General features: G+C 41.2%; 2 protein-coding genes across 2 annotated transcripts; one reads left to right on the top strand and one right to left on the bottom strand.

Annotated features, from left to right (window-relative positions):
* The first annotated feature begins 1,794 nt into the window (after nt 1-1,794).
* Nucleotides 1,795-10,040, top strand: LOC117010641 (proteasome maturation protein). The gene is made up of 6 exons (XM_033085400.2): nt 1,795-1,859; nt 3,233-3,330; nt 4,094-4,154; nt 6,088-6,189; nt 7,853-7,946; nt 9,547-10,040. The coding sequence occupies exons 1-6, from the start codon at nt 1,857-1,859 to the stop codon at nt 9,612-9,614; spliced, it is 426 nt and encodes a 141-aa protein (XP_032941291.1). The 5' UTR covers nt 1,795-1,856; the 3' UTR covers nt 9,615-10,040.
* Nucleotides 10,041-13,266: 3,226 nt separating this feature from the next.
* On the bottom strand, nt 13,267-26,465 carry SLC46A3 (solute carrier family 46 member 3). The gene is made up of 5 exons (XM_033085384.1): nt 26,113-26,465; nt 19,437-20,310; nt 18,945-19,028; nt 17,340-17,496; nt 13,267-15,743 (listed from the first exon to the last, which is right to left on the bottom strand). The coding sequence occupies exons 1-5, from the start codon at nt 26,302-26,304 to the stop codon at nt 15,656-15,658; spliced, it is 1,395 nt and encodes a 464-aa protein (XP_032941275.1). The 5' UTR covers nt 26,305-26,465; the 3' UTR covers nt 13,267-15,655.
* Between the last annotated feature and the right edge of the window lie 790 nt (nt 26,466-27,255).

A 27,255-nucleotide genomic window follows, 5' to 3' on the forward strand; every position in this document is an offset into this window, starting at 1 on the left:
CACCCACTGTCGAGATGCTCGCTCTAAGATCGTTAAAGCAATATTGGTTGTGAAAGAAATCAAGCCTTGCTCCAATTTGAAATACTTGGTAATCTGATGAAAAAAACAAGTGTGTGATTTGTGTTTATGTCTGGAAGTTTTCCCTAGTGTGAAAACCTCTAAAGGAAAACCAGTCCTTTCTTGCAATGTATGTCCTTTTATGTTATGCAGCCGAGACTGTGGATCACAGTGATGTCAAAAATGTACATGGAGTGATTGCATCCTGTCTGTGTCCTGCAAGAATGACTTTGAAAGTTAGATGTTTCATCTCTACAGTCATATCCTGATCAACAAACTCAGTCAATAAATAAATATATTTAGTGACAAAACCTAGCATTCTGTAAGCTGCAGTTAAACAGGAACTTGATTTGTTTTTTGTATTCACATCTATTCTATAATAACGAATCCTGCACCACAATAACCAAGTGACCATTATAATTATAAGATCAGAGAAACCTTTGTGGTACTCATTTTCCTAAAAATTATTTCAAAAACTCCAGTCCTCCATTCTCATTCTTTTGAAGTTTTTGTTTTAAACCTAAGACTTAAACACAAAGGGCCAGAACTTGGGTTGAGAATATGGGGGGTGGGGTGGTTTAAGAGGTGTACAGGTTTTGCCCAAGAAAGAGGAAAATGGAGTATAAAGTGTACTATTTTTTCAGTCTTTTTTTTTTTTTTAATATTTTTTTTTACAAATCTGAGTGCCATAAAAACATATATAAGATTCCTCCTTAAATATTGCCTCTGTGTCTGTGCGAGTGTGTGAGAAAGATGACGTTTAATTGCCACATATAAAATTTACAAAAACAGGTTAATTTGGGTTACTAAGGGTAACCCAAATTAAAAAGTTAAAGGATTGAATGAGCTACACATCTCAGAAGAAATACATAAAATAAATATCCCAGATATACCTGTGGAGTTATGCATTGAAACATATGGAAAACTCTCTGGAAGCATCACTGCCTGATTTCACCATCTCAGGCTGTCAGCACTGTGATGCTTTTGGTGTCACCCAAGCAGTTTTTGCTGGCTATGGTAGAGCAGGACAGGACGGGTTTGACCGAGAAAAGTTCCCCACACCAGACACCACAGATATGGCTGCCCCGGTCTGCTACGGGAAGGTGTTTAGTCAACTTCAGCTCCTCCTTGGGACCACGGTGGCCCTGGGACAGCTGCGCTTTGCTGCAATGTGACAACGATCTGGAGTTTTACCCTGGAAAAGAAGGGATTCAGGGGAGATCTACTGCTCTCTACAGCTGCCTTGAAGGAGGATGCTGCCAGCCAGGGTCAGCCTCTTCTCCCAGGCAACCAGCGACAGGACAAGAGGAGATGGTCTCAAGTTTCGTAACGAGAGGTTTAGGTTGGACATGAGGAGGAATTTCTTCAGAGAAAGGGAGATGTAATAGTGGGATGGGCTGCCCAGGGAGGCGGTGGACTCACCACCCCTGGAGGTGTTTAGGGAAGGACTGGATGCGGCACTCAGCGCCATGGCGTCATTGACATGGCAGTGCTCGGCCACAGGTTGGACTCGTTGGTCTCACAGGTCTTTTCCAACACAGCAGATTCAGCGCTCCTGCGAAGAGCGCCTTCAGTCTACGAGACACAGCCCTACGAGAAGGAAGGCCATAGCCAAGGGGGGCACAGCCAGGACACGACCGCCCCAGCCCTCACCCCACCCCGAGCAGACCAGCCCCGCTTCCCGCCCCGCCCTCATTACCCCGCGCGGCCCCGCCCCTCGCGCGGGGACGCGCCGGGGGCGGGGCGGAAGTGAGCAGCGGCGGCGGCGGAAGTGGCTGTGCGCGCGTCGGGGGCTCAGGATGGTGAGTGCGGGCAGGGCGGCGCCGGGCGGGCGGGGGTGTCCTTGTGCGGGACTGCACCGGATCGGGCCTCCCGCCCCACTCCCGCCGCCAGATCCCCCTCTCCTCGCCTTCTCGGCGTCCCCGCGGGCAGCGGGGCTGTGCTGAGTCACGGGGATCCGGCGCGGCCATGGCGGGTTTCCTCGTGGGCGCGGGGTGCCGGGAGGCGGGCAGAGCGCTGTGGTGAAAGCGCTTCCTTGGCAGCATGGGCGGGAGGGGGAGCCCCGGCCCCCCGCAACCTGCGGCTTTGGCGGCGCAGCTCCCGGGGAGGGAGGTCACGCTCGGCCCTCCGCGGTGGGCAGCGGCGCTGGGGCCGCCTCAGGCGGGCCGTGCACTGCTGTGACTCGATAGTGTTGCTTTTGGGGAGTGTTTCGTGAGTTTAACTTTGATATTCCCTCTTGTCACGTCCCCCAGGTAGCGTATCTCTTTAATGCTTTCATTTACAGCAGTCTCGCAAAGGTCTGGTCGGTGCTGTGTGTGTAAATTGGCAGATGCTTTACATGCATGTAACAACAGGCATGCTAGGACCGTCTTACAGCTCCTGTATTACTGAGAGCTCACATGTTGGTACAAAAAGATCTTAACTGTAAGCTTGAGTTTTGTGTTGGATCTGACAGTGCTGCTGGGGGAAACCCTTGCACTAAAGTCCTCATCACTGTCACCTTCCAGAGATTATTGCTGCTACCTTCTGCTGGTTGTTAGACATTGCCCCATCGGTGGGGCGATTTTATGAACAGTTCTAAAATCACTTCAATAAATTCGGGTAGATTAAAGTGAAATTAGGGGCCTAGGTTACTAGTGAGCAGTACTTAGTGAGTCTGTGAACTTCTGATTGTCCACTACAAGTTGCTGTTTTCCTTTGTTCTTTCAGTTAACTGGCATACTAGACTGCTCAAATACACTTTATCCTCCTTATGGCAGCCTCAAAACATGGCTAAGTTTGATCTGGTGACAGTATTGCAGTAAGTGAAGGAATGCTCCTTTCTGTCCTGTGAGCACTCAGGACTTGCCTCGTTCCTTTCCATCCCTGCAGCCCAGGGTGGGAACAAACTGGGTTATATTGTGAGTTTAACTTGATCTGGGTCAACCAGATCCAAAAATGTTGTCATGTTGTCAGTAGTTTATGTCAGACTGTCTGAAAGAGTGTTATATTAGTGTAGGGTTTATGGATTTGGGTGTTTTTGTTTTGCCTCCATTTTAAGGAAACTAAAGTGTAAGGCTTGTCCTGGAGTTCTTTAAGGAGTCTTTGAGCACTTCCTTTCATTTGGCTGGCCTATACAAAAGTACAAAAGTGATCTGGTTCTGTTGAAGTAATCCTTTTTTTTTTTTTGTTCCAGAATTCCAGAGGCACTACTTCTCTGTTGAAGGATAGTATCTCATTTACAGAAGTTTCAGCTTCAGGGCTATTTGAAGGTCATGATCTTCTGCGCAGAGGGTACGCTTTACTTTTACTTGCTGAATTGTGTCATGGACAGTGTTGAACTTCAGTATATGTTAAATGTTGGCTTTTTACAAAACTGTCTTGCAAGGGGTGTTGCAAACAGGCATTTACCTCTGTGATACTGTTCTTTAGAAAAGAAACAGCAAAGAATTGATAATTGTGAAATATCTAATAGCTTTAATATACATTTATGTAACTATGCCATAACACCGTGGGAAATGGTTAATTTCAGCGTTGGGACAAAGCCCAGAATAATATAATAAAAATAGTTTGGAATTTGCCATTTTTATGCAAGTGCAGAACTTACGTCTCTGTCTTGGGTAATGAATCCAAAAGAAGGTAATGGAGTTTAAAATGCCATACAACTGGCGTTGGGGAGAAGGTGTGTACAATATTCCATTGCAAAAGCTTGAAGACTTCAAATTAAGATACAGTGTAGCTTGGACGTAATTAAATCTGTAATGATTTTATTTATTAGTATTTTCATCTCTTTCTGAAGGGAATCAAGGAAGAAAAACATTCTGTTTTGTCAAGCATAAAGGATGTTGGAAACTCTTTTTCTTCTGGTAGTGCTGTAGTTAGAGGTTTTACTTGCTGCTTCATTATTAATCTTCTTTTTTTCTTCTGCAATTCAGACTTTGCTAGTTGTGTGTCTCTGTGGGCTGGTGTTTGTATCAGAGATAGGTTTTGGAATGTAACTTAAAAAACCGTATCCCAGTTAATTTGAAGTTGATGTCTTTTCTACTTGTTCTTCTAGCTTTACAAGCGTGAAAAATGAATTGTTGCCCAGCCACCCACTGGAGTTGACAGAAAAGAATGTAAGCATAACATCAAATGTAGCCATCTTCACTCTTAACTAATTACAAGGTTTACATTAACAGTGTGGTTACCTGTGCAGTAGCAAGTCCTGAGCAAGATCTTTAACAGCACAAAGGTGTAACATTTTATTTATACAAATAACATTGTCATCAAATCTGTTTAATATTAAGCTCTTACTCATTTTTCTCCCTACTTCAAATGAGTAAGCAAACTTCCAAGTAGGGGCTTGTGTGGTCAGGTTTAGTCATCTAAGAGTGTGAAGCCGCCATAGGTAGGCCAGGGGCACACCTGTGACCTTGTGAAGGCTGATCCTCCCATTTTGTCTGTAGATTTACCATCTATCTTCATTTTCAGACTTTCAGCCCGTGAAAATGTACCTTTTTTTCCATAAATTGCTCAGTCCCATCTAGACATTTTACACCTACACTTCCTCATAAGTGTTTGCAGTCTTGCCTGGCTCAGGTGTCACTCATGGACCATTACAAGTGGTCTGTGGGAGCTACAGAGATGCCGGACTTGCTGGTTGAAATTAATGTCCTGGTACCTGTTCTGTCAGCACAGAAGATAGAACGTATCAAACTGTCCTGAAGCAAAGATGTTGTTTTGATAGAATGTTCCAAATTGCCAAGCTAAACAGCCTGACTGTAATGTCTAATATATTCTAATTTTAACCGGTGTTAGTGTTGCCTTGCATTAAAAGGATGATGTTATTATGACACCAATTTGTGAACTTATAAATAAGTGCTATAAATGTTTCAGAGCTCTTCATAGATTGATTTTTTTAAACTGATTGCTGTAACTTAGTTCTTGACTCTGTTCTTGCCGTACAAAACCTGCATAATTCAAAGATCACATGCTAAAGAGACAAAAATGCACAGAAATAAAAGATGCTGTGTAATCTCCTAAGAAGTTTGTGAGTTCTAAATTGTTTCTCCCACATTTGGTTAATTTTTCTGTAAGTTTAAGACCAGTTTAAGAATTATTTTCATGTACATTTGAATGGGAAAATACTTAACTTAGCCTGGGACAGTAAAGTTTTTTTTTGCTGCTATCAATGTTAAAAAGATTTTTCAGGTAACGCTGGTAGCAACCAAATGTTTCTGCTATCCAAAACTCCTTCTCTCTATAAAATAAAAGAAATGGAAGAATAATGTAACCAGAATTATAAGATTAGGATTAGGCATATAAATAGTATTTTCTTTTAACTTGGGAAGACTATTCAGTATAGATTGTTACAAAGAAAATGTTTTTGTTGGTTTTTGAGATCCCTTCTCATAAATGTGTTCTCATAATAGGCTTTTGTCATGGTGATGGAGTACAACTTTTAAAATTAGAGATTTGAATTTTTTTTATTATTTAAATTTAACTTACTTCATACTCTAGTGTACAAGTGAGCACTTTTTCTTTAAAAAGCCTCTACTAAATGGATTTTCTTTGTCTTACTGATAAGTTTGAGAGCAATTGGGAAAAATGAGTTTTCATTTGCTTTCCACAATAATGAGTGCAAATGGTGCTCTGTTTTCCTACTAGATCAGAAAAGAAGTACATCAAGTGTTTTCAAGTAGTCTTTGATGACTAACTAAAGACGTCAAATTGGCTTTTGTGATCTTTAAATTGGACAATATTAAAGTAGTGCAAAACTATACCACTTGGTAGTGTCACATCTCCTGATTAACAAAAATAACAAAATAAAATTTCTACTCTTAATTTGGAATAAAATCCAGCAAAAAAACAATTCCAGCTTCATAGAACAAATCTTTCTGCATCACTCCCTTTCCTGTACAGTTGAGACATGTTTGATGGTATATCAGTGAATTTTTACATACAAATTTAATGAGCAGGTTCTTTTAAGTAGGATGTCACAAATTTCTTCTATGGCTGTACTCTAAAGTAACTTTTTCTGAAATAAAAATTCAATATTGTTTGTGACAGTTCCAGTTAAATCAAGATAAAACAAACTTTGCCACACTGAGAAACATCCAAGGAATCCATGCACCTTTAAAGCTGCAGATGGAATTCAGAGCAGTGAAACAGGTAGGCATTTTAATCCAACTGGTATAACTTCAACCATTTGAAAAAATGTTTACTTTGAAGCATACTTTCAGAGACACATCTTTCTTTGTTGAGATACCTTATTTTTCAAAAAGAAGTTAATTCACTGTTAAAAAAGATGAACCAAACAGTGCAATTACTAGTTTTTAGAAAAGTCAATATGCTAAAACCTTTTAGCTGCTGTTCTTTTATTGGTTATTTGGTGAAGCTAACTGCTTTAGCTTTGCTGTGGAATAGCTTCCTTTAAGCTTCAGAGAAAAGCAGGAGGAATTGAGTATTAATTCCTAAAAATAATACTCTCCCCTGTGGAATGTATGACCTTCATGGGAAGGAGTCTCTTCAGCTGTAGGGAAAAGAGACTTAGGGGTCTGAAGGAGGTAGTGATTTGGGAGTGGTTGTAGAGGTAATGTGAAACCTGGCACAGAGAATTTTCTATGTGCTTATTGTTCCTCAGCCTTTCTTGTAAGATCAAGGGAGGTCTACAGGGAGTTAAGTTCAAAGGTTTTAACTCTCAATTGAGAAGTTGAGTCTGTGTCCTTTTCCTTCTTTTCTCCTAGGATTGAGGGTGGCTAGAGAAAGGGAAACATAGAAAGCTCATTGATCCTAGTAAACTTTTTTGTCTTCTTGAAGATTGTCAAGCTACTAAGAGTAGTTTTTCCAAGTAAGTTAGATCAATTTTGTACTCTGAGTGATGAGGCACTACTAAACCATAGTGAGGTGCATTAAGCTTGGCAGAAGTTACTCGTCTGAAGATGTGAAAGTCAGGATGTGAGATATGAAAACATCCCTTGGTCTCAGCTGTGCCGTCTTGAGGGATCTTTTTCCTAACTAACATTAGCACATTGCAGAGAATGAGGGAAGTGAGGATATCCTATTAGTCTGTCTGCAGAGGTGGTTTTGGGAGATGGGTGGGGGAAATATGGTGATAAGAGGGTTTTCCACTTCCAGATTCATGTTGGGTATACAAGTTTTGTTGTGGTTTAACTGAAGCATCTCTAGTAGTAGTGAATGCATTCTCAGAATATTTATGCTCTGAAGTCTGTGTGCCACTTGAAATTTTTTTGGAAATACTGGAAGTGAAGGGTACAGAAGACTGTTGAAAGTAACTGGGAGTGGACTTGAAACTTAAGAATTGGTTGAGATTGGAGACATAATTATGATTTAGATTAATTAAAAGGAGGATTATGTTTGAATGGGAAAGTCAATATAGCTCTTGCATTTGAATTCCTGTCCTGAGCTGTAGGAGGCTTAGAATGTAGTTTCCAAACTCTGCAGTATACATCAGTTGCCCTGTACTGACCTCAGGGTATGGAGGTTTGCAGTGAACCTCCCCAACTTTATGTGAGAGGAGCTTTACAAAGGAGACAGAAAGCACTTAGTTATTTTTTAAAGTGCAGTATTTGCTGTACTACCTACACTCCAGTGAAAACCAAAAATCTATTAGAAAGCTGTTCTATTCAGACAGATAACCAAAAGAAAATGGTGGTGATTGTGTGTCTTTGTGTGCCGGTAGTTCTCTTATTCTGCTGTTGTTTTTTCTGCCTGTTGACTTTTCTTAGTCACTTCAAACTGAGAAATCCAAATATGAATCCTTTCTATTTCAGACTTACAGAAACTTGAACTCTTGTTTGAACTCTTTTTACAGGTCCAGCGTCTACCATTTCTTCACAGCTCAAACATAGCAATGGATATTTTGAGGGGAAATGATGAATGCATTGGTTTTGAGGATATCCTTAATGGTAAATACATTCTGGCTTTAATGTTATGGAAACATTTAAAACTACTACTGGACAGGAGAATTAAACTTGTAAAATATGAAGAACAAAATTAAATCCTAAAAGCAAAGAAGCACTGGGGAAGGAGAAATAAATGTAATTTAGCTGTAAGTTATGTGGAAATTACTCTGAAATACTGAGCAAGACAGTATTTGCTTGTAGGCCGAGTTTCTAAAGGAGCAGATTATGCATGTAGCTTGTATGCCTCTTTGCTCAGAAACTTTTAAAGTATTTGTGCAGATTTTGTCAAGCAGAGGTTACAAAGTTTTTTAAGTTCTGTAATTAAGCAGAAATGTTAGAGAAGAGGTTCAGAACTAATGAAACAGATGCTTAGCAGGGAAAAGGCTCCCTCAAGTGAACTCAACAGGCTGCAGTTACATGGTGGCCTGCTGACTATTAGTATATGTGGAATAGCATAAACCTGGGAAAATGGCTTTTGAACAAGTTATTTCTAGCTGGTACTTAAGGACATGGAAGGAGACAGAGAATATCATGGAAGGACACAGAGAGTACTTTGAAGTGGGATTGGAGAGTAGAAATAGCTAGGGAGATAGGAAGCTGGAAATAATGGAACAAATCTGAATCTAGAGACATGGTATAAATCTGGGGTTATTTTCTGAGATGGATATACAGGGACCAATGGAAGGAATCTGGCTATTGTGGTTCCACAGGGGTAGAACAATGTCAAACATAATTTGTAGAAATTTGGTTATTTACCATTGCTCACAACAAACTGTAAGATTTTTATGGAGTGAGTGGGTTACAAGTGTTTTTGGTAAGGCTTTATTTATAAGGAAATGGACTAGATATTTTTGTTGTCTCTGGAGGAATCAGAGGCATTATGTCTTATTTATGGAAGGAAAACATGATTGATGCACCCATAATGAAAAGCATATTTCTTTGAAATAGTCACAACGTGTGTTCTGACCCTGGCTTTGTTTTTGTGTTTTTATTTAAATTTTAATCTTCTGTGTAGAAAAGAAGTCCATGCTGTCAGTATTGGTCTCTTGTATTCTCTGCACATTCTTTGAATACAGTGGCTAATGTTAACCATACTTTACAGAATGGAGGAAATCTCTGAGATATTTATGGATGTAGAATTTCTGCAAAACTAGGCAGTTGGGTGGAGAATAGAAACCAGGAGTATGTCCCAGCTAACAGAAGGGAGGAGTGTGAGCTCCTGTTGTGCAGAGAAGTTGTGTTGGAAAGAGGTGTAGAACAACTATGGAGAAAAGCTTCAGTCAGACTTGAGTTTTCACAAACACTAAACTTGTAATGTAATCCTGTTGAGATTCAGGCAGTTGGAGTCTGTGCTTACGCAGAACTGGTTGGTTTTATTTGAAACGTGTGTGTGTCCTTATGACAAGCTGTTCCACAAGGTATGTGTTTGTTCTCTGATCAGTACTTAGGAAAGAGGCTTCTGAGTTACAGATCTGCGCTCTGTCCAAAATCAGTCAAGCTACTGTTGCATTAAGCATTATAATGAAGAGATGTTCACCTTCATCAGTTGTTGGTCTTTGTAGCTTGGTAAAGGCCTCATACTGTCTAACTTTTCTTTTTCCAGATCCTTCCCAGAGTGAGGTTATGGGAGAACCACACATGATGATGGAGCACAAACTTGGTTTATTGTAACAAATTACACTTCACAAAAATGTTTTGTGTGTGTCTTTCTAGAGCAGATCTAAGTACATGGTACTAAATTGACACTCACAGTGTTAAGCAGATCTAGTTATCACTTGCCTTCCTTAATGAAAAGGCACATTAAATGTTTCAAGTCTCTAAATTGTTCTGTGCTTGTTGTCAATCATACAAATGTCCTGTAACTAGGTAGTTTAAATAATGCCTTTTCATAAACTGCTCAGGACAATAGCTTCTTAAATATGGAAATGCTATATATGTATACAAGAAACTCAAAATTACCCAGGCATTTTCAAACTGACTACTGTGGTAAATGCATTTAATGGCGGAGGAGGAAGGTATTTTCTGTTCCATAACTCTTTGTTCATGAAAATTTCCATACACTTTTTAAACTGTTGAATAAAAGTTTACTATAAATGCTGTTGCGTTCAAAAATATGTTTAATCCTGAATCAAGAATCTCTTACCTATAACCCAGTGTTGTCCCTTTCATTGCAATGTCTTTAAAGGTCTTTAACTTCGACATTGCCAATTACATACATTGTATCCCTCTCTTGAAGCTATTTATGAGTGAGCTCTTAAGTTTTTGTGTAGAATTGGAAGTATTGCTGTAAGAATGGGATTGAAGGTCTAGATTTTTTACATGTGTGTCCCTGAGAGGGTATTTTGGTTTCTGAAAGTAGAAGCAAGTTCTATTTGGGGTTTAAAGAGATATTTTAGAATCTATTTGAACATAATCCAAAAGAATGCTCCCAGGTCTAGGTATTTTACTATTAAGAAAGAATGCAGAATTATGAAAGTACTTAATAAAGCTGCTGCAGTAAGAACATGAAGATATGAAGATATTATTTGTGGGCTTACAAAAATCAGATCTTAATTAAGGAAAAATGAGAGATTTATATTTAAATACATTTTAAAGGAACAGACCACTGGAAGGATTTTTGTGTGCTTAAGTGGTTTTATTTATTAAATTCAGGGTTGTAACAACTATTTCTGGTGTCATACGTGTATATGTTGTGTCAATCGTGCAAGGCAGCTAATACAATCTGGCATATCAGGAAAAAAAGTCTGGTTTAAAAAATGTTATCTATTGTCAGATATTAAGAACTTGAAACAGTATTTCTAAAACAGGAACTGTTTTTATTCAGCAGGTTTTAATGACTTGGTTAAATGTAACTAGTGTTCTGTTGTAGATAATTTTTGCAGGAATGTTGCTATAAACCTCTTTCCACAACTGCAAACATCCCTTCTGCTTTTCAGTGGGCTTATAGCTACTACAAATTCTCTATCCATGTGGACTAAAGCCTCTAGCTTCTGTCCTGTAAATTTTATAGTGCTTTTACATGCAAAACATTGCAGCATTTTGAAGACATTAGAGTGATAATATGACTCTCTTTAGTGGTGGTCCTATTTGGTTTTATATTTAAATTTTTTTAATTTAAGAAGTGAAGCTTCTAAAATTTTCCATCATTTGAGACTTGTAGAGATTAGAGGCTCGTGCTATGCAGTACAACAGTACAAGCTGTTTAATTTGTTGGATTTTTTTTTCCTTAGGGAGGTTAAACAGAGAACCAATAAATTGAACAAGCAAGTGTAGACTCACTCACATTTTTGTTTTCTACAGCTGTCCTAGTCCTTCTGTGAACTGGTAGTCTTTATTAAATATCAGAGTTGACTGCTGTTTTATAATTCACAAGTTCCTCTGCAGTTTTGTGTAAAACAAAACTAAACTGTTGTTATAAAGCAAGCTTGGGGTTCAGTAGGCTTTGTACTGCTCAGGCCAGAAAAGCTGAGGGATTACAGTAATTTCACGAATACAAGCTGCACCAATTTGACCAAAATTTTGGTGGAAACCCGGAAGTGCGGCCAATATTCCGGGGCGGCTAATACATTAACAAAATTCTAAAAGCTGCCAACACGGAAGTGAGAGCCCGCGGCAGCCCCAAGCCAAGCTGGAGCCCGGCCGGCCCCGGCAGAGGTGGGAAAGCCTGGCAGAGGCGGGGCCAGCAGTGTGGGGGGCGGGCGGCAGAGCCCGGGCCAGCAGGGCGGGGGAGCCCGGGAAAACTGGGGCTAGCAGTGCAGGGGAGCTTGGCAGAAGCAGGAAGGCCGGCGGGTGGGGCTGCCTGGCAGCGGGGGAAGCCCAGCAGAATCGGGGCCAGCAGTGTGGGGGAGCCCGGCGGTGCGGGGGCCTGCAGTGCCGGCCAGGGCGAGGAAACGCGGCGGTGGTGCAGACGGGAGGGGGCGGCTGGCGAGCCCGGCGGCGGCAGCCCGCCGGCAGGGCTAGGGAACGCGGCAGCGGGGCGGTGCTGACGGGAGAGGGGGGCCAGGAAGCCCGGCGGCGCCGGCAGTACCACCCGGCCAGCCCCGCCGAGCCGTGGCGCTGAGCTGGGCCACCCGGCCCCGTTGGCAACCATGAGCGGGCCGAGCCTTCCTGGCCCCGCCCCGAGCCAGTAAAGCCCGCTATGCCGCGATCCTGTTACTAATTGGCCAATTTGTGAAAGCTGCGCACGGATTCTCGCTACGAACGAAAGTGCGGCTAATATTCGGGGTGCGGCTTATCTATTGACAAAGACAGCAACATTGTCGAGGCACCGGGGGTGCGGCTTATAATCCGTGCGGCTTGTATTCGTGAAACTACTGTACATTGCCAGGTCTGGGATAAGTTAAAGATGCTGGCATGGATTTTTAGGATGTCTGCTATCTTACCAGCACTGTTCAAGAAAACAGGGAGCCATCCAACAATCAGACACAGTTACTGTAACTTACAGCTCCCCACTTCAGTGTATTGAGCTGGTTGGCCTTTCCTAATGTTTGTTGGCTGAAAGATGGATGCTGTTGCATCTGAGCACAATTACATTAAGACAAGTAATTTACTAGAGTGTGTCATTGGTACAGTGTAAAAGCAGAAGCAGATTAGGAGGCTGCATGCAATTTCTAGGTGTTTTTGTTCAATGATTATTATACTTGGTAATGATCTTGGGTGAGATCAAACCATATTCAGAGCCAGGATGTTGAATTGTTCATTATGTCTGTAAGGAAGCTAATCCTAGGGGTTAGCCAGGCTGGAAAGCAAATAGTTTGTGTAAGAGGCCCATGTGACAATTTATGCTGTTAGTAGAGAAATGGGAGTCAAGCAGGACTGAGGTAAAAAGCTTTTGAGCTAAAAAGGAAGCACTACATTTTCTCAGTGCCGCAGGGGGCTGGCTGTGGACTTCCTGCCCCAGCCCATTCTTCCCTTTTTGTACAAGCCTTATTCTGTAAAGCAGGTGCTGTGTGGAGCAACCCACAGAGGCAGCTAAGGGGTGTGCTGGGCACTGAAGCTGAGACAGATCTGGCTTGGGTAAGGGGAGGAAGGCACTTCCAGCTCTGCTACTCTGGCAGGTGCAACACAAGCCCTCACCATGACTTCTTGCAGGTGGCAGTGCTGTCCCTGCTCCGTAACTCCCCACCTCCTCTTGGTGCCGATGTTCTGGGCAGCATCCTCTCCTCTCCCCAGGCACAGGAGGGAAGCACAAGCATGTTTGTTATGACCATAAAAAATAGGTGATAAGGTACTGCTGCTTTGGTTCACACCAATATCCTCTATCAGTCATGCCATAAGCCATTTGTCAAAACAAAATATAAAAGCACAAGAACTACACATGCAACAGAGTTTAAAAAACCAAACTTTATTATTATTATGTCAAAATAATTTGTATTTATACACAAAGAAATTATTACAAACTTAGAAGACTTTGCTTTAATAATCTGATGCATATTAGTACTTGGTTCCTCAGCTTGCACTGTGCAAGGCATTTTAAAAACACAGTTCATACCCTCCATGTGTTTTAACCTAAATTTATAGTCAGTTCTAAATGCTCCATCTACCAGAAATACTTTACAAACAGCACATACGTTGTGCAGTTAAATCATAGCAAAGCCATTCCTGACGTGTACATGCTTGTCCTCAGTTGGACTGATGCAGCACCACTGTGGAAGTGGCTTGCTTTGTTGTAAGCTTCTGAGTGCTAGAAGAGGTGTGCACTGAAGAAGAACAAGTGAAGGTACATGACCCTTCTGCATTTGCTTTTTTATTTCCAGGCAGTTTTGTGTGAAATAGTTAATTTCATAAAGCCTTACATAACTGCATAATGAAGAGGCAAGGAAGACAATGTAATGTTTGTGCTGAAATCCTTTACATCAGTGTTTTTTAATCTCTCTACAAGTACTCATTATGTTTTGGACCCACTGGTTATTGTAGAACTCAGCTCATGTTTCCAACAGTTGGCAGTAGCTTAGGCACCTCAAAGGCATTAGGCAGTTTTATTTTCTGGCTCTTGTCTAAACTACTGAGAGAAAGCTAATGATCTTTAATTGCCAACATCAGTCTTGTGAGTTCAGGACGGAAGTGTAAGAGGTGTTAGCATATTCCCTCTGGCCTGGATACATGGCCCTGTTTTCACCTGTGATGAACAGACAGTGGTCTCCTGAATATTGTAAGCGTTTTCTTTAACTTACTTGAACCTTCTTCCAGGCTTCTCTGTGATCATGATACATATCTTGGAAAGAATGCAGTCACTCCGTTATAAAGGATCTATGAAAGTATCCTCATGATTTGGTATTACTGGTTTTTGGAGGAGTACCACTGAGAAGTTTTGCAGGAGTCTCTGTTCATAGGATGGGTATCAGTGGCTGTAAGTAGCTCATTGATTATACAGCACATGCTATGTCTGCATTTTTATCCTATGCTGTGTGCATGTGAAGTCATTGTAGTTGCTTTCCTAGAGGTTTCATTCTCTAAATGGCTTCCACTTTACATTGTTTTGCTTTTTCTAAATTATCTGTTTTGTGGGGAAAAGAGTCACACACAACTCTGAGATCAGAACAGTATTGGCTGTCAAACTCTTGGGACTGGTCCTTAACATGATGTTATATTTACACTTCTGCTGTGCTCTGCAGAACCTAATACTCAGGATAACTTTTACTTAAAGATCTTAAGAGAAAAGGTGAGGAATCAGTGCAGAAACTGATTCCTAGGCTTGGCAGTCTCATGTCACTTGTCCTTTCTGTTAATTTCTCTTTATGCAACAGATAGTATCTATTATGGAAGGATGTTTTGAATAGCATTTATAAAGTGCTTTGAAGATTAGAAGTGCTGTTCAAGTGCTTATAAATTATGCTGCATTTGTGGCAAGATGATTAGATTCATGATTCTGATTTCATCATCTCATTTCAGGGTTGTTAAAAAAATAAAGATCTACAGATAAGAAATGCTATCACAGCTGTTCACTAAAATAAACATTTAAGCCAAGTATCAACTTCACTAGAAAACAAGAAGTATCTCTGGGACAAAACAGAGATGTCTGTATGCGGTCCTTAATATATGGAAAATGATAAATATGCAATATGGCCTCTGTAAAATGTAGGTTTAGGCTGAACTTCACACTCTGCAAGATGAAAATTTCCTGACAGTTGTGTGTGAAAATCCATTTCAAGAACTAAGTCACAGGCAAGGTCCACACATCTTATGTTAAACTTACACAAACACTCTGCTAGCTGCAGAACAGTAAGTGTACTTATGGCAGGTGTAAGTACTGCCGCCAATCTGCTTTCTGAAAAAAACTGTTTTTTAGTTTAGGAATTTTAGACAGTTTGGGGGCTTCACTGTTACGACAGGCCTTTCAAGATAAACCCAGCAGACCACATGTGCAGTGGCTTCAGCAGCATTGGCAACGTCCTCTGGGTTGCTAAGCTTATCTCTCTCACCCAACGAGTTGCACTCTCAAACTTGAGAAAGGGAAAGTGAAAAAAGTATCATCCTACCTTATTTTTTCCTTCATGCTGAAGCAGCATTAATCTCAATTGCCAGCCTATTTCCATAGTTAAAAACTAGCTTTAGTCAGTTGCTAAAAGGAGACTGGGTATTGAGTGGTACCAATTTAGTGCTTATTGCTGCAGGGCCAGTTGGAGATTGTGTTGTGTTATCTCTGTGGTTTCTGTGTGACATAACAATCTCTGCCACTGCACGTCAGATTAGAAATCCTGGGTATCGTTTGTTCAACTGTCAGCACTCTCTATGCTGGATACTTCTTCAGGTACCAGCAGAGCCAAGTCCTCCCCATTCCAGCTTGTGCACAGAAGCCAACTGTAAGACAAAGACAAGACAGGTATCTTTAGCTGAGATAGTTCAGTATAGCATGCTGATTCAGCACCAACAAACACACAGGACAGCTCTGTGCAGCCATCCTCTGTGGCACAAAGCTGATGATGTGTCTTGGCAAACAAAAGCAATGCTGCTATTTGCCCTAATTGCACAAGTGAGACAATATCATTACTGCTGCCTTTGAGCACAGTACTAAACTACTGTGCTGTTACAGACTGGAACAACTACCCTTTCTGCTCTCCAACTGTAACACTGCATGACACTCTAAAAAGAAACGTGCAGAGAAAGCGTATTCAAAGGGTCAGATATCTGAAACTAATGACAGAAGGTAAAGAAAAAAAACCTTTCAGAAATTTATGGTGATGATGTACTACAGTACTGATTGCAAGATGGACTGATTGATGGTAAATAACTTATCTTTTCTGCAGTAGGTTTCTTTCTTACTAGACACTTTCTCTACTTATACTGAACTAAACTAAAAATAATACTTAATAGAACAAGTACTTACTCTGCCTTTGTTAATATAATTGAATTTCTCAATTATTTTTTTACTTTACTGGAAAGTATTCTACTCACATACGCAAGATGCCTTTGCTTCAATTCCCTCAGGTGTAAGAGCCATCACTACCTTAATTACCATCAGTATAACTTCTCTGTAAAGACTGTGTAAAGAATTATAATGAAGCAGGAATAGACTTAAAATTATGTGAAATGTTCTAAATCTACAGCATTATCACTGCCTATTTAAATCTTAAAATGCAGCTGATGCAGTGATAAAAGGTGACTGAGGTGAAGTCTAAGTATTAGAAAAAAATATACAAGTCTGCAGAGGGAGTGCCACCCTCTTAAGAAAAACATCTTTTCCCCCAACTGTAAATCTATCTAATGAAAAGTGATTCTTCTGTCATTTAGATTTTTGTTTAAGCATCCTAAAAAGAAGTAATTTATACTGGAAATAATGTAAAGTGATCTTTGCTTTGTGAGTACTCATGAATGGTATTTCACTGTCCATATTACTACATGGTCACTAGATATGATAAGACATAATTGCTATAGAGGCCTATTTTTTAAACATGTTTAGAGGTTTATTCTTTTGGGCATTAAAATCTTTTACAGATTTTAATGGCACTTGGTCACAAGGTACCCATGACCAGGACAGAGAACTTTCCATTAAACCATGAAACATGCTAATATCATGTTTATAACCCTCATTAGCATCTAGAAGAGCTCAGATTGCAAAATTAAGCCTATGCCTTTCATGTGATCTGTGGGAAGGCTTTCCTGGAAGAAAGACTACATAAAGGTCTCAAATCAAGGGAAGGCACACATGCAGTCAAGGGTATGGTATATCCCACTGGCAGTACATTCAGGATAGGCTTCAGTCTGGGGGAAATTCACAGCACAAAGCTGAGGGCAGGTAGCTGGATCAGGGAAATAGTGTGAAGCTAGAGCCACTACAGCACACTAGCAGATAAGAAAGTTTGAGAACTACCACACAAAACTATTCAGCTACAATTCATGTCAAAATAGAAATTATTGGCCAAGGCAGTCAGAAGAAGCCTCCCGATCCATACTTACCACAAGACAGACAGTGGAATTAGACAAAGGCCTGCCGATAGGAGGAAGCTAAAGCCTGAAAACCATGCAACAGTAGTTGCATAGATAATATTAAAAACTGAAATGGACATAGTGCCGGCCACCACTTCTAAACAGGCAATACAAGCAAACACAGCACCTGCCAAAAATAAATGGGTGAATTACAAACAAAACAAAATAAAACACAAGCTCTTCAAAGTACAGAAGTTTTTAAATATGGTTCAAAAGATATATCTGTTGGCAGTATTTTTGCAAGTATGCAAGCTACAAACACTAGAGGATCATACTTTGCTTTGAAAGTGTGTTCTGTGGTAACTCCTACAAAATGCTAGTTCTTTTAAATGAACAAAAAAACCAATAAATAAGCAACACATTTTGTTGATGGAAACTATTTTTCATCAGTATTATTCTGTCACCATGCCTACTTTCTTGCATTTGCTTATCACATGATGTTTAACCTGTCCATTCTCACTAACCACGTTGTGCACATCTCCATACTTTACCCCTTCCAGTTCTCTTCCTCTTACTTTTATACTTTTCCCTTTCTTGTTTCTTCCTTATCTTCACTCTTACATGTGGAAAAGACTGATTCAACATGGAACTGCTGGTTCAGCTGCCTTCTTATTTTTGAAAAGAAACAACATTTTTTGGACTGAACTACCCTTTGGGGTGGCACTCTATCCTGTCAATGTCTTGTTGAACACATTTTCTCAAGCTGCATTCACAATCACAGGGCCGTAACTAAAATCACACTAGGTATGCAGAAAAGGATGACAAGAGGCAACTTGATTGCTGCATCAAACTACTCAAGTAACCAAAGCCCTGAAGAATGCCAAGAAACTCAATACCAGAGGTGTATTTTAGCACAGCTAGTACAAAGGGATCTTTGTTTTACTGTATGAAGATTAATCTTTTAAAAAATAAAACTAATAAACTCAAGAAAATGTTTTTAGAAAGTATATGTTTTCCAAAATCTAGAAAATACACACTCCTCAAAAGCAAAATATGGGATATTAGAACCATATTTTGAGGCCTGACATGCTTATTTCTGTGTTCCACAAGGAAAGGACTTTGAGAAGTATTCTGTTACATTTCTTGGGACATGTTTGGAAGCCACAGGCCTGAAGTTGGGTTCCTGCTCTATAGCTGAGGATCCAAGTATAATGGTTTCCAAATGCTATGAAGATTGACCACCTACTGCTAATCCTTCTAAATTAGTAAGTGAGAAACTGACTAAATAACAGAAACATATCTTTCTCTGCATGCCAAAATCTTGTGAATGCAGAAGCCCTTGTGAAATCACACTTGTATAAATCTTAAGCATTCTTCTGCTTCAAGTTCCCAATGCTCTTTAATTTAAGAATAGTATTTTGTTTGATAGTTGAAACTTGTGGTAGTTTTTAACACAATGTTGTTTATATTAAATTCAAAACCAGAAGCCCTTAATGTCAAGACACAAGCTTATATTATACAGAACTTGAAAGAAAAGCAATCTTAAAATAGCATCTATTTGTTTAAAGGTGACCTTCTTGCATCTCTGTTCTGAAGCACCATATTATTTTATTGTTTAAAAACAATTCTACTTACCCTGTTCACCAGTGAGAACCACTTTTGACAGCATGGATCGGAGAACAGGAATAGGCATAAAGCAGAACAAAGATGGCACTCTCACTGTAAAGCAGCCATGAGACATTGAAGTAATTAAAATCCAGGATTTTACAAATATAATGCAACTGTATTAGTCATATACTTTGGAACACTTAATTCCCCAAACAGTAAAAGGCAACAGAAAAGTCAGACTAGATGTTCACTGAGACACAGTTATCCATGAACAGAGAAATTAATAAATCAAATATATTTCTATGGCACGAAAACCAAATAATAAACAAGTAATTCCATGGTTTCTCCATACAGTTCATATTTTAATCAAACCCTCGTCTGAGCAACCATTTGTATTTTACCTCTCTATGTCCCTTTCAAGGTGGTACGTTCAATATGCAACACCTGCATTCACTACAGATAACACAGCAGTATTTTCATATACATTGTTGACCAGGGAACAACTGATTCGGAACTCACCTAAAAACATGAGCAGGGTAGTTTTGGCAAAGGCAGCCATGATCATTCCTCCAATGTAAGAAAATATCCCAATAAAGACAATATAAATGTCTTTGAGGCATTTGGAAAATAAGTAAACTCCTAAAAAGCTGGTCAGCGAGACAGAAGTGAATGCAGCTGCTCCATATCCAATGTATACTTCATTCCAGCAGAGCGGCTCATCGAGTTCATACAGTGTAAAAAGTGAACTCCCACCCAGCATAGTAAATAAATAAGTCATAAATGCAAAAAGTAACACAATTATTAAAACTCTCTTTTTATAAGGGGCAGTTTTAAAAAGCATGTACACTCCGGAAAATGTCTCCCTAAGAAGTTCTTTCCAGGATACTGGTGCTTCATGCTGGAGTCGAGATACGCCTACGGTATCTTCCAGAAAAAATACAATATAGATGATATTAATGACATGGAGCAGAGATGCTATCACAAATGTCCATGCAAAGCCTATTTCTCTTAGAAAGTAGCCAGATGACAATCCTGCTAATCCAGATACAACTCCAAAAATCAAATCCACTACAGCTATTCGTGTTGTTTTCTGCTTCTCATCATGACACTCCTCTGCTATGTAAGCAAATCCTCCTCCAATGAAAGTTGCTAAACTCCCAAACAGTCCAGTAATAAATGCGACTGCAAATAGGACATAGAGTGACAACGAAAAATATGATATTACAGTGAAGCTAATACCAGAAATCAAAGCTCCCATTGATGGTAAAACTAAAGACCTTTTGTGTCCCTGGCGATCCCCATTAGCTACAATGACAAAGGCAACTGTAAGGCTGGGAATGGCCCTAGTTAAGTCCAACTGCATATTAAAAACAGAGGCTTTTTCTTGAACTTCCTGCAAAGAAAAAATAAAAATAATTGTAAATACTGTAATACATCAGGAAAAAAATCTGTAACAATATTACATACATAATTATTATTATGCAATATAATGAATATCGCTGTACATGTTTATAGATAATAAATTACACTATTGTAAGACATGATACATACATTGTAGCTTTATAAGATTATATGACATTGTGATATACTAGGCTATAATAAAATTAATTGCATATTCAGGCTTTTGTATATTCCTCAAACATTCCCTGTCACATTTTATCCCAAAACTTAATCCTTAGACACAGTCTTACTAGTACTGTTGACAGAAAAGTTTCAATACAGACAAGAGAACAATCCTTTTAAACATACACTTACAAGAGCTGTTAAGTATCTTTAACTGCAAGTATCTCCTTCAATACAATGACAAAAGGGCATTGGGCTATTTTAATACTACTCAGAAATTAGGAGTAAGCCAGTCATTGATTAAGGAACACTTTGCATGCTCCCTCCTCATAGGAGATAATTTTTCCTCCCAAATAATTCTACTGAGGAAGCTACAAGAAACAATTCATGGATTAGAGCACACAATGCAAGTAAACAGATCATGATTTGCTCTGACATCCCACTGTACTATCTTACTACTACTACTACAAACAATAGTGACAACCAAAAATATGAAATACAGCTTTAAATATTATACTGACTCACAGGTATGTGAATTAATGGATTTTGCAAACACTGTAAAGCTCTGAGTTCAGAAATAGTCCAAATCACTGATGTCTCTACAGATACACCACAGCAGGTATTTTCACATAAGAAACAGCAGCTAACACTATAAAAATAAACTCTAAACACCCACTATGGGGAAAATTTCAGAGTTATTTTTAACAGAAATATAAAAACCAAATCCAGCTGAAAAACAACCATTTAACAGAGCATGAATGGCTGCAGCCTAAAGGACGTTTAATTAAAAAAAAGTTATGAAACCAGCTGCTAAAGGACACTCAGCAAGATAATTCAGATCTTGTTTTTAATGCATAGATGCGGACCTGACAAGAGAGGAGCCACAACAGCCCTTTCAAAGACAACCACTTGATCAGACAGAAGAACCACCTGATCAGACAGCAGGGGAAAAGGAAGCAACTTTATTCATACAAACCCTTTATACTAGCTAAGATAAAGTTTTAGATGCAGAGAGTCAAGTCATGCTGAAAGTCTTCTTGGAGTTTTCTGAGGCATAACACTGACTTGGGCAGGCATTGTGCTGTTCAGTCAGCAACAGGTACAGTTGTGCAAGTCTGCCATTCTCAGCCTGTGTTCAAGCCATCTATACTCCACGTTTCAGGCATTTCCTCTGTAGCTAACATAATCCTGACTCAGTAGCATCCAAAACAATGAAAAATCCCTAAAACTTACAGGAATATACTTTGGGCAATTTTAAAAGCTGCTGAATGATTTATAAATTAATATTTGTATGTACAGGCAGAGACCATGAGTTTCAAGTTCAATCTCTTCCTTTGCTTACAAGAGACCAGGTTTTATCACAAGAGGAAAATGCAACTGATCCTGAGGTTCTCAAGGAAAGCCTTCAAGATCCCCAGCACTCTGGTCTTTTGCTTCCTTCCCTTATGGTGTGTGACTGCCTTAGCATTCATGACATCCTGTCCTCTGGCCAGCACTGCTGGCCAGCAGTCACCCTGGAAGGGTCAAAATCATGAAGACTGAACAAACTTAGATGGAAAATATTATTCTGATCTTTAACTCCTCTGCTGCTGACAAAGAGAACTCTATATAGTTGCAGACATTACTTCTTTACTAGGATTATCTTGTTGAAAGACATGAGCATCAAAAAACAAATGCTACTACATTAAAAATAAAATTAAATGTTAATATGTATCATCTCAACCCACATTAACCACATAATATAGAGATTATTGCCTGACCATAATGAAGTGTAAAACTGAAAGAATGAAGAAAAACCAACAAAACTTAGGTGTCCTTGTTTTGGAAGAAGTTGGGCAATGCAAAAAACGTGGCTACACCATGAACTATGCTGAGATAAAAAACTTGATGTCTACTGAAGACTACAGACATAAGTACAGGAAAAATACATTTAAGGCATGAAACTCCTCACTCTATGATTTTACAAACCCAAAGGAAAAGAATATAGAAAATCCTAGGTCAAACCTTCAGCTTATGTAAAATCATGTACAGTAATTTCACGATTACAAGCCACACTGACTATAAGCTGCATTGCTGGGTGTTGGCAAACATTTCGTTCTTTGTCCATACACAAGCCACACCCAATTATAAGCCGCTCTGTCATTCGCAGCAAGGACTCGCGTGCAACAAAGTTGCCAAATAGTAACAGAACCGCGGCATGGCGGGGTTTACTGGCTTGGCTCAGGCCATGAGGGCTCGGGGCTGCCGACGGGGCCAGGTGGTGGGGCCGCTTGGGGCCGGCCGCTGCCACCACTGGGCTCGGTCACCCCAGCCCGGTGCTGTGCCGCGCTGGCAGGGGCGTATGGAGCCCGCTGGCACCCGCAGCGGTGGTGGGAGGCGGGGATGGAGTCCCCCCGCTCCCGCGGCAGTGGCACGCGGGGACGGGAGCCCCCTGCCTCCCCCCAAGCCACGGGGCCAGCAGGAGGGAGCCCTCCGCCTCTTTCCCCGTCCCCCCCCCCCCCCACCCTGTGCTGCCTGCACGCAGCCCGGCTCCACCTGCCATGCAACGCAGTAACCAATTTGTAACAATCGCATAAATGCCGGGTTTTACTGGCAGGTGCTCGACTTGGCAGTTTGCCCTGACTCGGTTTGCACTTCTGGGGTTGGAAATGTCAGAAAATTATTCACATATTAGCCGCTCCTGAGTATAAGCCGCATTTCCAGTGTGGGAGCAAAATTTTGGTCAAAACGGTGCGGCTAGTAATCGTGAAATTACTGTAACTCCATTAAATAATCAATGGAATGACATAGATTTGAAAATAAAGGTCTAGTTTTTTAATCCGCAAATTCACTCTACTCTGAAAAATTACTCATGGTGGACAGAAACAGATAATAAAATCACCTATTTCAAAATTTAAAACCTGAAAATGAAGAAGCAAGTAATTTATATAAAGATTAAATTAAGAGAGAAGTGCAGCACCTGAGATTGAACAATAGAAAGGATATGATAAACTCACTGGCTCATAAGATAAAATATTACTGAGTAGCAAGTGGAAATGAACCGCCTGGATAAAAAATCGATGGGATGATAAACAGTGTTTAATGATTAATAATATAGCTCTTTCTGAGATATTGAAAAAAGGATTATCCAAGTCAGTGATCAAAATGTTTCAGTTTATATTCAAATTACTTTAAAACTCACTTTGTTATAAGATGACTATTTTTTTCAAATTGTAAAAAATAATTAATCTGAATTCTGCAAAGACTAACCATTTTGAATTACAGTCTAGCTTTTATGCAGGCTCCAAGTTATTTTGGTCTTCAATTTCCTTTTACATTTTGCTTTGAAACAGGTGAGATTAGTATAAAGCTTCTTCATTCTCAGAACATAAGGACTTACACTAAATTAACTGTTAAGAGAGATATTCTTTTAAACATTAATGCCAAACAGGGCCTCACAGCAAAAGTTACAACATCTATAAACCTAATTCAGTTAGGAAGGTCTTGGAAAATCTGGAACCCCTACTTCAACTTCCTTGTGAAAGGGTTTGGAATTAGGTTACTGGATCTACTCTTTGGCCCATACACAGGACTATTACTCAGCACAAAGGCCCACTTGCACTTAAGTTAATGCGTGTTTTGGGCACTTAAATTGTTACGCTATGGTAACTAGTGTGGTATAAAAATGCAGCAAGGCATCCAGACAAGAGTGTAATTGTTCAAAAGCTCATGCCTGACTGACAACCACTGAAATGCAGGGAATGGAAATTTGGCAGGAAAGGCAAACTAAGAAGTTCTATTGGCCATTATTCAACTGCTTTCTTCAAGAACTCATGTTCTCAAATATCAAATTAACTGTAATTTGTAAACAAGAGACCTGTAAAGTGTGAACATGCCATCATATCAGAGACGCTATCAAAACTTCAGATGAAATTAAGCACTCTGCCTCAGTGCTTTGCAAAAAGAAATATGAAGTCTTATATCTTGAACTATAGGGGATGGCAATTTGAAAATCAGATTGGATTTGAGGGGGTTGAAAAATGCAAAGATGTATTTGAAATTTAGATTTCTTGATAGGCTCTACAAGAATTGTATTATTAGAATTGTATGCTTAGAGAAAATCGCCAGACACAGCATCAAATGGGGGGCTAATACTAAAGAAAACACTTTTTGGGAGTAACATACAGGCATTACTCTGACAATAACTGGTAACTACCTCCATGGGTCAGCCCAGAAGCCATGTTAGACCACAATTCTATTGACCTTTTTCCTTTCATGTTCTTTCTACTAAGACCAGCTTCTGTCACATGACAAAGAACATACTCCACACTAAAAGTCCTGAATTACTTCTTTGGTACATTAATGTACCATTAACAACCTCCTTTTATATATGACAAATGAGGCAGATAAGCGCAGGCGTTGTCTTGCATATATGCAGCACATCAGAGATCCAAATATGGGATGTGAACAAAAATTTTCATGTACCAACTTTTCAGCAATGTAAGGGAATGCCAGCTGACTGTTTTGTAACCCCAACTTCTGTGTAATTTATACGGTGAATCATTTACTTTTCTGACCCTACAGTGGTTTCATCTTTCACTTTATCCAACCCAACTGCCAGTTGGTGTTGACAAGTATGGTTCTATTGCACCTCTTCCGAAAAAATGTTCCCCCTGCTATTCCCATGTTAGACACAGAAATCATGTGGCAACTGAGTGTGCCAGAGCAGTGTACTGCTTCAGAAAAACAAACAACATTCAAAAAGCAACACCCCCCAAAACAAGAGATGAGCTTTCTGTTAAATCAGTGCCCCACTCAAATCCATAACCTGTAACTGCAGAACTGCGAGATACAACACATGGTGTGAGAGGGGAAAGGGAAATGGAGAATGACCATCTCTTCTGCTGGCAGCTCACAGTTAGCTCTGCTTAAGGGCAGCATTAAAACTGCACTGGAAGTGCAATGGAAGAGGTACCAGTCAATTAGCTATCCCGACTGAATAGGAAAAGTGCTAAAAATGTAACTGACCATGCGATCCTGTCATCTTGACGTCCTTGTATTCCAGCAAGGCAAACTAGTACCCTGAATGGCAAACCATCAACTGCATTTGATCATGCAAAGATCAGGTAATTTTTTTCCACGTTTTAAAACCACAAAAAAAAAAAAAGTCATTTCAATTTCCTCTGTTCCTCGTTCTTGTAGTTCCTCTGAAATACATGTATTTTAAGCGAGATGCTATCTCTCAGAATTACAGGGCATTTGCTAAACTTCACATGGTTACAAAGAACAGTAGGAGCCACAGAGACAACGGGTGGCTCACAAACACAACATGCACAATGGTCGTGGGAGGAGGAGCCTCCAGTCTCACCCGCGGTAATGTCAGCCCAATGCTAATTTGGTCCCCATTCTCTCCGGCGATTTTCAACTCCCGCTAAAATCCAGTATCTTCCCGGAGACAAATCTTTGTCTTCAAAGCACTATCACTATCTACTGCATAACATTAGAGCGAGGAGACAGTGAAGCGAGGGTAGGTTACAAAACTACGGCTTTCCGGAGAATTACAGGTTAAGGTTACAAAACAGGAGATTATAGTAAGGCAGCACCTCCTGGCTGCAAGTTTATTCACAATTATCATTCCTCCCCCGCCACTTGCCTTCTGTTTGATATAAGCCGGGCTGCTCTTATTCTGCTCGCAGTGAGTGACATTGCTGTCGCTCACGAAAGTGGAGTTGTACTCCTGCTCCCACAGCCGCCGGTAGATGAACTGCTGCACCAGCGGCATCGTCAGGAAAGACGCAAAAACATAGATGAAAATGACGGGCTCCACGCACAGAACCTTCCTCATTTCTGGGTCCGGGTTTCAAACCCTGCGCCAGAAAACAAATCGCGAGTGCTGAAAGCGGAGGGCTCACGAGGTGAAAGCAAAACACCCGAGCGGCAGCCCCAAGCACGGGGCAGACGCTCCACCAGCCCCGTCCCGGAGCGCGGCGGCCCCGGCTGCGCCCCCGCCCCGCCCCGCCGGGCTGTCCCCTGCGCACCGGGCCCGTCCCGCAGCGCCGTGACACCGGGAGGCGGGACGGGGCCGGCCGTGTCCCTCAGCGGAGGAGTGTCCCCCGCCGCGTCGTCACCGCCCCTCGGCCGTGGCTGCCGAGAGGAGGAGGCCGGGTGTCGCCATCTCGGCCCGATGTCCCCGGCCTGGCCCGCGGGCGGGGTGCTGCGGCGGCCGGGGCCCGGTGTCCCTGCCTCAGCCCACGGCCGGGGCCCGGTGTCCTTGCCTCAGCCCACGGCCGGGGCCCGGTGTCCCGTCCCGACCCGGCGCCGGAGCGGGGTCCCTGTGCCCGCGGTGTCACCGCCGCGATGTTTGTCCCCAGCTGGGGACCCGGGGCTGCTGCCAGAGGTCAGACCGCATCAGCACCGTGGCGATTTCAGCACCGCGCCGCTCAGCGCTGCCCGGGCCCGCGGCGTGTGCGGGCTGCTTACACAACCGGGATCTGCGTGATCAGCGGCATCGCTGGCCTCGTTTGGCACCGCCAGCCCGGCCTGGGGCTCAGCCTGCGCAGGGTCGAGGTGGCCGTGCTTGGCCGAAGGGGACCCGCGGCGTGCCTGCTGCTCCGCTCGCAGCTGACACAGCGTAGAGGTTTTGTTATTGCTGCTCCCCTTCCGTGTGCTCTCGGCTTGTCAGCCTGTGTAAAAGCAGCATTTGTTAGCCACCAGCTGGTCTTTGATTAATAGAATCATAAAGTTGTGTAGGTTGGATAAGACCTCTAATATCATGAAGTCTAACCGTTAACCCGGC

Source organism: Catharus ustulatus, chromosome 2, assembly GCF_009819885.2.
Source record: "Catharus ustulatus isolate bCatUst1 chromosome 2, bCatUst1.pri.v2, whole genome shotgun sequence".
In the NCBI taxonomy this organism is placed as follows: Eukaryota; Metazoa; Chordata; class Aves; order Passeriformes; family Turdidae; genus Catharus; species Catharus ustulatus.

What these genes read in the sequence shown, in the direction of transcription:
- SLC46A3 (XM_033085384.1), bottom strand. Translation starts at nt 26,304, where the DNA reads ATGAGGAAGGTTCTGTGCGTGGAGCCCGTCATTTTCATCTATGTTTTT. An exon ending in TACCCTGCTCATGTTTTTAG is followed by an intron (nt 19,029 to 19,436) that starts GTGAGTTCCGAA and finishes GCTGCTTTACAG; the next exon opens with TGAGAGTGCCATCTTTGTTC. An exon ending in GGTTCTCACTGGTGAACAGG is followed by an intron (nt 17,497 to 18,944) that starts GTAAGTAGAATT and finishes TATTTTTGGCAG; the next exon opens with GTGCTGTGTTTGCTTGTATT.
- LOC117010641 (XM_033085400.2), top strand. An exon ending in TGGAGTTGACAGAAAAGAAT is followed by an intron (nt 4,155 to 6,087) that starts GTAAGCATAACA and finishes TGTTTGTGACAG; the next exon opens with TTCCAGTTAAATCAAGATAA. An exon ending in AATTCAGAGCAGTGAAACAG is followed by an intron (nt 6,190 to 7,852) that starts GTAGGCATTTTA and finishes CTCTTTTTACAG; the next exon opens with GTCCAGCGTCTACCATTTCT.